This window comes from Leptinotarsa decemlineata, unplaced genomic scaffold (assembly GCF_025532065.1).
Source record: "Leptinotarsa decemlineata unplaced genomic scaffold, Ldec_3_MD MMD2_tig00004307_RagTag_RagTag, whole genome shotgun sequence".
Lineage (NCBI taxonomy): Eukaryota > Metazoa > Arthropoda > Insecta > Coleoptera > Chrysomelidae > Leptinotarsa > Leptinotarsa decemlineata.
The window spans coordinates 5,534,264-5,545,667 of record NW_027412606.1 but is presented as its reverse complement, the minus strand read 5'-3'; the positions used below and the strand labels follow the sequence as shown (position 1 = coordinate 5,545,667).

At 32.8% G+C, this 11,404-nt stretch overlaps 2 protein-coding genes across 2 annotated transcripts; one reads left to right on the top strand and one right to left on the bottom strand.

Moving 5' to 3' along the window:
* Window positions 1-1,036: 1,036 nt before the first annotated feature.
* mh (DNA-dependent metalloprotease SPRTN) lies at window positions 1,037-8,680 on the bottom strand. Its single transcript, XM_023158022.2, has 3 exons — window positions 7,993-8,680; window positions 7,254-7,450; window positions 1,037-2,228 (listed from the first exon to the last, which is right to left on the bottom strand). The coding sequence occupies exons 1-3, from the start codon at window positions 8,531-8,533 to the stop codon at window positions 1,086-1,088; spliced, it is 1,881 nt and encodes a 626-aa protein (XP_023013790.2). The 5' UTR covers window positions 8,534-8,680; the 3' UTR covers window positions 1,037-1,085.
* A 598-nt stretch (window positions 8,681-9,278) lies between these two features.
* Window positions 9,279-10,880, top strand: Det (baculoviral IAP repeat containing deterin). Its single transcript, XM_023158026.2, has 3 exons — window positions 9,279-9,514; window positions 9,563-9,661; window positions 9,715-10,880. Exons 1-3 carry the CDS (start codon window positions 9,497-9,499, stop codon window positions 10,030-10,032), a joined length of 435 nt encoding a protein of 144 aa, XP_023013794.1. The 5' UTR covers window positions 9,279-9,496; the 3' UTR covers window positions 10,033-10,880.
* The last annotated feature ends 524 nt before the right edge of the window (window positions 10,881-11,404 follow it).

Here is an 11,404-nt window from a genome sequence, read left to right as displayed (position 1 = left end):
TGAAAACTGCTCAACCTCTCACATGCCATCTATCATTATCTTTCAAATCCGGATTATTTCCATGAACAATATTTTCTCTAAAATATTTTTAGAAAATTTTGCTGAATTAATAAATTCAATATTTCTCAGAGGTGTCAAGACAAAATGTCACTTTGACAATTCTTTGTTTTCCTATAATGTTTTCGTCCTGCAGAAACGAGCACTCAGATTCATGTCCAGAGCTAAATACACCAACCATTGCAAACCGTTATTTATAAAACACAGAATTTTGACTTTAACTTCCATTTTTATACTTGAAACTCTATGTTTGGAGCATAAGCACAAGTCCAACGTCTCCGATACTGAGCGCGCTCAAACAAACCATAATTCTCGTCAAATAACGAGAAAAAACTTACCTCTCCCCATCCCCCACTTAGAATTAACGAAAAAATCAATAATGTATGAAAGTAAAAAGATATATAACAATTTGCCACCCTGTTTGAGAGAAATCTCCATACACCATATTTTTCGAAAAAAAGGCAAAAAAACACTTTTGCTCAAATCCTATTATATCCTACAGGAGTTTTACGATGATGCTCATTTATATTCATTTTAGATTATAAGCTATGTAAATATTTTTTTTACGATGATGCTCACTTTTTGTGTTGTGAAAATTTTTGTATTTGTCGACTGGTATGTGGTATATTTGTCAAATTTAATTATGTACTGACTTAAGATTATAGAAAGCTTTGTCAATAAGAATATCTTTTCTTGGACAATAAAGTATATTGATTGATTGTGATGGACGATAGTCCATTCGAATTAAGAATTGAAGCAGTAAAGTTTTCATTTTTCAGGTTTGACCCAAATCACCACATTTGACATTTACATTTTGAAAAATGTCAAGTTTTCAAATTGTCACTTTGACAATTCTTTGTTTTCCTCGAGGAATGAATCACTATAGTGATGGACGACAGTCCATTCGAATTAAGAATTGAAGCAGTTTAACAAAGTTTTCAACTCAGTTTTCATCACAGAAGAAATCAGAAATTCCAAAAATAATCAAGTAATATATTCAGTGAAATAATAAAAAACTATGTCAACTCTTAACACAGATCTATGGTACACAGGCACCCTTCAATATGATTACTCATTTCCTCCAGTTCAAACAGCTTTGTACAACATGGACAGTTATACTTAGCTACTTTTCCATCATTCTCGGGTGCTGCAGGTTCATTTTCATCGTCAAAAATCCCACTTATACTCAAACAGTCTTCTAAATGTGAATTTAGCTCGGATTTTAAGATTTTGTTACCACATGCTAGACAATCTATCATTTCTTTTTTCACTTCACCCTCACTGTATTTAGCTTCAATGTCATCATACATTTTATGAAAGCACTCATTCAAATGAATTGGATAATCATTTATAGAAATTCTTTGGTTACACACCTCACACTGTTTTTTATCTTCGTCACTATCACAAATTTTTTTCTTCTTAGTTTTTTTCCAGCATTCAGGTACATTTTCAGTTGCTTCTACAAAAACATCATCTTTGAAAATCTCTTCTGAACACTTGTTGACATGGTCTTGATAATCTCTCAATGGAACATTTTTTTCGCAAATAATGCATACTCGAGGATTGTCTTCCAGGAGACAGTCATCTATATGACTATTGAGATGCTCCTCTGAAATCTTTTTGCTACAAATAGGACATTCGATGGTAGGTTGAGATAATTTAGGAAGTTTTTCTGACGGGATCCGAGTAGAATCGGTATCATCAAAGCTACGTTTTGTTGCAGATTCAACAGGAAACTTGTTTGTCCAATGATTACGTACTACAGAGTAATCGTCATGGCTCCGAACCTTCGGTGGTTGTGAAGTACTTGGAGGAGGATCAGGTTGTTTAGAATTGATTATTTCTGCATCCTTTGTGCTACTGATAGGTTTTTTATTGATAATCACAGTGCTACTGTTATTTCGAACAGATCCTTTGAAACTATTACCACTACTGTTAGTCTTTGTTGCTTTAGTAGAACCGTTCAAATCATTGAATCCAAATATGTTTGACTTTGGAATAACATTGCTGATTTTGGTGTTGTTATTAGAAGTGGTAGGAGTATTATTCGCAGATGTGTCAGCTAATTTTTTACCCACCAGTGGAATGAAATTCCTAATATCTTGTTTTGTTTTATCAGATCCAGATTTTGCCGTAGAAACAGTTTTTACATTTTTTTCCGGTTCTTTAACCTAAAACAGAAAAATTATCAGTTCACATATCAAAAAATAATTGTTTATTCTACTACACCATGTTCAACAATAGTTAGTTATTATACAAGGGAAAAAAGTATTAGATTTTAGCTAGAGGTTGTGTTGTCTCCCGACGCGAAGTGGAGGGAGACAAAAAACCGAGAGCTAAAATCTAATATTTTTCCCGTGTATAATACACAATTTTTTTCTGTGGCGGGAAAAACGACGATTTAATATTCTGTGATTTGATTTGAAAATTGCGAACTTAGTGGTCAGTAGTTATTTTGAAAAATGTCTAATTCCGAGTTTTCTCTGACTCCAGCGGAGTTAGTAGAAGCAGCGAAAGAAGCATCTCAAAAATTATTGCCAGCTAAATCGCGGAAAATTTATGAAACCGCTTATTACAGATTCATGGAATGAAAGATGAAAAAACTAATTACATTTCTGAAACAAAATGGAAATAGTTACACGCCCAAGAAAGCTGCGATATTTACGAGTACACATATTATCAGTGACTTTTTAAATAATGCTCCCGATGAAGTTTATTTAATGGCCAAGGTTGTTGTTGTATTTGGGATTGCAGGAGTTTGTCGAATTTATGAAATCAGCCAGGTAACAGATGATATTGAAGATTCGAGAACGTTATTAATTGTGAAACTCAAGCAAACAAAGAATGATGTAAACAAGAGATTTGTAGTTACAGAAGAATATATTAAATTTTACCGAATGTACTAATGTACATAGCCCTTCGTCCAGCAGCAGCAAAGGATCGGGGCCTGTTTTATGCATATCGCAATGGAAAATATATCAATCAGGTTGTGACTAGCAATCAGTTTTATAATGTACCTGCAGCAGTGGCTAATTTTCTCCAACTTGAAAATTCCAATTCATATACAGGTCATTCATTCCGAAGATCGTCTGCTACACTTTTAGTTGAATCTGGGGGAGACTTGATGACACTAAAGAAACATGGCGGTTGGAAGTCATCAACGGTCGCTGAAGGGTATGTTGATGAATCGGTAGTTCACAGGGTAGAAATAGCTAATAAAGTGTTCATAGAACGTTTGGCAGTGCTGAAATAACACCCACACCCGATTTGCGACCAGGTACATCAACGGCAGTTGTGTCCATGGCAGAAAAAAATATAATTTCAACACAAGAAAATTCGACTGTTGTACCGAATAGTTCAAGGAACATATCATTCATGCAATGCACATTTAATAATTGTACTTTCAATATAAAGGAAATGTAACTTTTGTATTAGATATATTCAGTAATTTCGTAAAAAGTGGCATTTAGTTACCTTTCATCAGAGACAAAAAATCAAACTTTTTTTCCGTCACAGAAAAAATTATTTTTTAATGAATGATATACAAAAATAAGCATAAAGGCAATGATCTATTGACGACTCCAATAATCAAAATAACCATTTCAAACAGCTTTTTTTAATTTAATTTTTGGTGCTTTCACCATTTAGTCAACGGTGTAAGTCTAACCTACTCGAAACAAATATGTCTAGTACCGTCCTGTCTAGCACCGACATTATTTGATATATTCATCACAGGCCTTTCCAGTAATTTGAAAAAAACAGTATAACCAATAATATATGCAGATGATACAAATTCACTAATCCGAACGAGAACTACAAAATAATTCTTTTTTCGAGTCCAATGATGTGCTGGAAATAGTGCAGTCCTTCTCAAGATTGTCAAAAGGAAAAGAAAATCCGCATTATATGGGAATGAAATTCCAAAATGGTTTTCAAACCATTTTTTAGATAGCAACCACAAGTTCCCGAATCTAAACGATACGGAAATTTTGCACTATGCAGGCACGGGTTAGAAACTCAATTATTTAGAATCTTTGGAAATTCACAAACATAAGCAGTGCCAATGCAACCTACTGAATTACCAAATTCACCTGGTCTACTATAGGGTTTTCATATTAGCATATTCACATTGACACAGGTAAACAAAATTCAGGTAATAAAGTCATTGAGGACCGTCTTTTATTACCTACTGTGGTGGTATAGGTGTATGAAGGTGTACATTGTTAATCATTTCAGTTTATTGTATTGGTTTGAAAATGCCCTTATAGGACGAAACTACAGTAACGTTAGTTACAAATACAAGTGGTATGAAAACAATGGAAATTTTAATTCTCATTTTTAATCATGATCTCCTCACGTCGTATCGGATACATCCATCAATTTATTGAAAACGTGAAAAACATTTCATCGGAAAGTTAATTCATCACAAAAATTCTTGTGAGCTAAATATAAAATTGCTTTAAAAAAATTATAACCAAATTTAAGCTGATAAAAATCAAAATTTTAAAAATGAAATGATGTTACTGAAAATATATAATCAAATATTGAGAATTCATAAAGTAGGAAAAACAAAAAATTTCAAAATGGGCTTGTTTCATGCTATGGAAAATGATACTGGTTTCCTTATATTCTGATCGAGTTAGGGGTATATTATACTTATCAAGCCTAATCGGTACCATGATCTCTCAATATTTGCAGAAAAAAGAACAATTCGAAAAGCAAGAATTTAAATTGGCGGTGTGTCTGTTGACCAATAAAATTAATCATGTCTAGAGCGGAGTTGCCAAGTGTATTGGTTTTTAATATCCAATCACAGATCTGATGATCCAATTCGATAGGCGCAATTTTTGTTGTTATTGTTGTCAATTCGGTGTGAAAACAACTGTTACAATTATTATCAAATTAAAGAAAGTTTTTTTTGTCCCGACGGGTGCCTATTTTGCTGTAGAACGATACACTACAGAGGGCGCTGGCTGACTGGATGACAATATGCCTAATATACCAGTAACGTTGAATTTCTTATTTTTGTTGGGTGGCATGAATGCATAACTGATTTATTTTATTAGGATTCATGAACATTCGAAAACCATTTGAAAATACAGCTCGTAAAATTCTATTTAGAATCATATTTAGATATAACTTGTATTATATCAGTTATCAAGGCAAATATTATTTTCATTTTTATGCTCAATTCGTGGATTCAAGCGATCTTATTATTGTATATTCATTTGTTTGCTGGCTTCATTCCTAACAGAAATGAATGAATAATTACAGGAAATTTTAATTGATGATTCATTTTCTCAGGAAAATGGAGTACCCATATCACAATTTATTGGTTGATTCGGCATTAAAAATGTATGTCATATCGGATCCATTCTGTTTAGTTCTGCTTAGTTCACTCAACTCTGAACTACATCATTATGTCATGGGGAAATAGCAGAGAGATGGAAAGACCGTTTATAATACAAAAAAGGATAATTCGTGTAATATTTGATCTTTCCTATAACGAATCATGCCGAGATACTAGTATATATCTCATGAAAATCCTAATGTATGTCAAAACAAACATCAATTACTTTGAGAAAGTCGGAGATATTTCAAAGTATGCCACTAGAAATTCTAAAAATTTGCTACTGGGCAGGGTTAATCACGCATTCTTTAAAAAAACTTATTTCAACTTGTTTCCTCACAATATCAAATGTTCGTCCGTAATAATCTTCAAAAAAGAACTGAGAAAGGTTATGAACAAAGGTTGCTTCTACAATATACAAGAATTTGAAAATTATTCAAAAACTATAAATAGTAGTACATAACCAATAAATAAACCTTGTTAGCATAATTAGTGGGTATAATTGTTTACCTGCACTCTAGTTTTGAGTAAGGTCAGTTGGTATATTGTAATGTTATCTGGACCTGTATCTCAATTGCGATTTCCAGTTATACATAACTCACATCTGTGTATACTAACACACAAATAGTGTATCGGTGTACACAGTGTATTAGTATATACATGGATTTTATCTCCAGTATACTAAGTTTGTATCTGTTGTATGCGATTTAATTGTACACAATTCATATTCTATGTAATTTCCATAAGCTTACCTTGGTTTATATCCTTGTTGACGTTCACAATCCATGTCTATGGAAGATGTGTTTAGTATATATACCTTATACATTTTACATTTCAATTTATGTATTTCTGACTTACCTAATCCATGTAATTGTGGTAATGAAGGAGAAAATAAATATCTATCTATCTATCTATCTTGTTTTTGCAACATTGAGTTTCAACATTTTCTTAGCTGACATCTCGCGTAGGAACAATTCCTTTTTTTCATCGAGTTTAGTTAGTGTGTTTCAACAGTGTTTTAGAGATATATTTGAATATTAACATAGTACATTCTTGTGCTGATTTTAATTGTGCGGAAAGGCACAAGAAAACAGAAAGTGCGTTGTATTAGATGAGTTATTTCATATAATGAGTTTAGGTTCCTAAAGGATAAAATGATGACAAAAAAAATGGGTGAAAGTATTGAAAAGAAAGAACTACAATCCTTCTACTCTTCCAAGACTTTATAGAAATCATTTAAAAAGTGACTATAAATGAAGGGGGAACGAAAATATAAATTTTGATGACACAGTTTTTCATTTCAACTTCAAGTATTCCTCACAGAAAGTATTATCTGGAGTTAATACTGTTGCTGAAAGTATAATACATTTTACTTCATTAAATTTTATCATATGATCAATGGTATTACCTCAGAAGCTTTTGTTGGATCAGTTCGAGTATAATCAATTCTAACGATGAGATTGGAACCTTTGGTGTGAAAGTTGAATATTTTTTTTCCGAGATCAATTGCCCTAACACCAAACTGATATTTTTGCCGGGGGGCCGGCGGCGCCTTCCTATAAATAGCGCGTCGAAGGCCACGCTTCACCCTATAGCACTTTATGATTAGCAGCGATCGCACGTGTTTATATGTATATTTAGTATCAACATTGCATCCGTGCGGATCCGGGACAGGTCACTAGTATTTATTATTTAGGGAAAATGTGAAATTATATAAAAAACGTAGAAGGTTATAAAAATAGAAGGGCATCATGGAATATGGTTTAGTACTGAACTTTGATTATCTATGTTTATGGGAATCTGAGATATTCCAACAAACCAATTAAAAAGTGACAATGTCTCTTACCTTAATGAAACTTCCTCCACAATCCATAGAATGTTTGCCCCACCATTTGTCATTAGGTCCTGGTGGTCTATTCATAGCCCTTCGAACCATTCCAAAAAAAGGTTTCCATTTTTGACAGGGACCATTGCATCTCCACCAGTGTTGCTTATAGAGTCTAACTTCATCAAAGAAATTGTGATAAACAGTTATATTTGTACCTGCAAAATGTTGAATGTAAAATAGTATTCGAGTATCTCAGATAATCATTGTTTAAATATATTACGTAGTACAATTATTGACTTACCAAATGTACATTAGATACGGAAAATGGTTGATAAAGGTTATTATTATTATTTCTTATATTAATTTAAATTATAATTTTCGTGAAAGAGTTAGAAAGGATTGGTTGTTTTATGAATCATTTATCATCATTGACGAATTGTGAATTAAGTAGAAAATCATTTATCTCTTACTTATGTAGTAATTGTAGACTTTATTTTAGGAATCCTAATATATAATATATAGTTATGCACATATTAATAATTTATATACATAATTTATATTTTAGTATATGGACAGCAATATAAACCTTTGGATATGATAAGGTCTTAATTTATTTATGAATGTAACATATTTTTTGATATGATACTGTCATTATTCTGATAATCATAAATTGAACTGTCTAGAATTGCTTGATTTAATTTTCTACATGAGCTATTCAGAAACAAATAAGTACTTTATCTGACCATATGAAATTTACCTGATTCAGCGTTTATTCTATACATATGTTTATGAAATTCAGGACCATGTCCATCCCGATCTCTATTATTGTGAGTAACAAAAAGATAAGCATGGATCATTTCGTGGAGCAAAGTTTCTACCAGATCCTTTCGTGGCCTCAGTTTCAGTAATGGCTCGCTCAGGGTGATTCTACACATTCCTCCACGACCATCGTAGCTGCATATTCCTGCACATGATGTCATGCGCTTACTCCAGGAAACGCAGACTGCCAGAAGTTTGTTCCAAAAAAATCTTTCATTGAAGGCCATGAAAAGATTATGAATGTCTGGAGTCGGGTCAATTACTTCCCAAGAAGGATCAGTGAGAGATTTGGTTGGGTTTTTTGAAGAATTCTGATTTATCTTTTCGTACACCAAGTTTTGTACAGGACGCTCAACTGCATATTCTTTTTCATACTGTTCTTGTAAGGATTTTGCCAATTGCAAGTCTGAAAGACATGACTTTTCTTGTTCAAACTTATACTCTAAAAGAAGGGCCATCTGATAATCTACTTCAGCCATTTCTCAAAAAAAACTTTCATATGCGGAGCTCATATAGAAAACAGAAAAATTAACATTTAGAAACTCGAAACTGAAATTGAAATGAAGTAAACACTAAACTAGACAATAACAGCTCCACAGCTGGTGAACTGTCAACTCTCAAAAATCGGAAATCTCTCTCTATTTCATTTTCAGAACAGAGAGGATACCTGATTTGAAAACAGTGCCCCTGAGTTACATTCGAGTTGAAGCCCATTCGAGCAAAGCAAGGTATTCAGTACATTGACACAACATTTACTTCCATTAAAACCATTGCTACTTGCAACAGAGCTCGCCGAAGTTACAAAAGCTGATTTAGATCACACCACGAGCTTTCTGGGCGTCAAATCTTATGTAGCTCTGATAAATGGCTTCAGAGATAACTCAGGGACGAACCATGTCAAAGTTTGATAGGTAGTATTGGAATCTCTGGCTTAAAATTAATTTGAAGAAAACACACCCTAGAGTGAAATAATAGAATTAACCTGAGGCACATTTCAGGCGAGTTCTTAAATTCATCGTTTAATCCACTGAATGATCCGATTGATTCATTCATTGGTCCAAACGTTAGAATGTTTCTATTGGTTGAAGCAATCCACTGGAATTTTTCTGTTGCATTTAAATCTCACCTTTTTGGCCTATCATGAAAAACAAATGTTTTGATTTTATGTGTTCCGTGCAAGGAGGGCTCGAAATCGAATCCTGTGGCAACACTGTGTGACGGTTGAGATTTGATTTTAGTTTTTGTCGTTTTTTTCTATTTGTTTTGGAGGTAATAAAATTTTTCTTCAGTAAAGTTCCTTCGGCGTTTGATTCTACTGTGCTCTGGCTTTTCTTCAACTAAGATACTGTGTTATATAAGGAGCTCTTCTGAGGAAATAAAGATATCTCATTATTAATAACTAGGAATACTTAGTACATGAAAATCCTTTTGTATATTGGATCATGTCTGAACTCAAAGAGGTTGTTCAAAAACATTAGCATTTCTTCAATAATCCTATTCATTTTCAGGAAATTCAAAGGGCAATGCAATATATTTTAGAAGAGAATCGGCGTAAGACCTTCAAAAAGTGGATATTTGGAAGTAGTGAAAAGTGTAATGCAGACAAGGTGATGACTTTAATGACTTGAATACTTTGTTATATTAAATTTTCTATTTATAGATGGCAGAAGCTGGTTTCATTTTCACGGGAAACAAGCAAGAACCAGATGCTGTAAAATGTTTTCTCTGTAACAAAGCTCTGGATGGTTGGGAGTCTACAGATGATCCATGGAAGGAGCACTTGAAACATGCTCCTAATTGCAAATTTGCCAAGTTACAGAAACCCCAAGACTTGACAACTCTCGAATATTTTCTCACTTTAAAACAAGATTTGATGTGTACTGTTGTAAATTCTCATATGGATATACTTAAAGATGAAATCGAGAAAGAAGCAGCAGAATTGAAAGCTTTTGGACGAAATATCGCAAATAGGAAATAGATTGATGAATGGTGGGTTACTCAGTGAAATATCAGTTTCCACATTATGTACATATTATATCTTTCCCAGTAAGCTGAATAAAACCATTTTTCAAAGAGGTTACAAAAAGGAAATGATTTTATAGAAATAATGTAGCCAACCAAACTTGTCAATTTTTTAAGTACACCTCATAATTAGATAGCTCCATAAATAATATTACTGGAATTTTTCCCAACGCCAAGCCATTATTTTATCCTTGACACGTGTTTGATCACTAAGTGATCATCTTCAAACAGTGCATCATAAACTTCATAATTAACCATCAGCTTTGTACAAACGAATGAAAAAATTATTGGATGATTGTTAACACTTTTAGCATCACACTGTATTTTCAAATTCAGGCCGTTAATTGGTAAAGCTACACCACTAAATGTTTTTAATTAGAATGTATCATTGGGTAACACTAACGTTACTATAACATAGTAAATTTAAACTCGGGGCCTTTATACATATATAGGATATCTATGCAGTATAAATTTTCAACTGCAAGTTAGTTGTGGGAAGGTCAATCAAAATTATAATTTTAATATTTCATTAATAAACAATGCAAATTGAAAAGTTTACAAATGAGATATATGAAACAAAATTATTGGAAAATAAAAACAAAAAGATTTATGATTAACAGTTACAACATTATGTTACATTTGTAATGTCAATATTGATAAAAAATAATTCAATGGCAAGATAGCAAAAAAGTGGACTATCACAGAAAACATTCAGAAATCAATATTTTCAGTAGTATAGGTACATACATGCTTCACAAATTTATGTACTAATGGCATATGATAAAATAAAAGAAATGGCGTTCATTAATAAACTAACTAAACACTGACGGATTGTTTCATTCTACTTTTGAATTAAACGGAATGGTTGAAGTTTGACGATAGTCGTGTCACAAAGTGTTCTGGCGATGTGTTTAATCTATTGGAGCCTCTGGAGACATCCTACATTTTGTTTTATGAGAGAGGACATTGGCATATCTTCAGATGATGTGGTGCAGCAAGGTTTTTCCGGGCCTTCCTGCAGCTGAAAAAGCAAATGCGCCACTGGAATCAATGAAGTCACCCTGGAGCGCCAATTAATTTTTATTGTTGATTTTTAATTTCATTGAAAAGTTAAAAACGACTCGAAGTGAACAAACAATACTCATTAATCCTGGAAAATGAAAAAAAAATGAGTTGATAAATCATCACATTGCAACTAATGGTTTCACCAATATCTTTAATAATGATGGATACTTTCATGTTATTTTGTTCTGTTTCTTTGCAATCACCATTGGCATCTGTCAATTTTATCTTATGGAGGTAATACCTCAAAACCGGTCTGTAGAAGA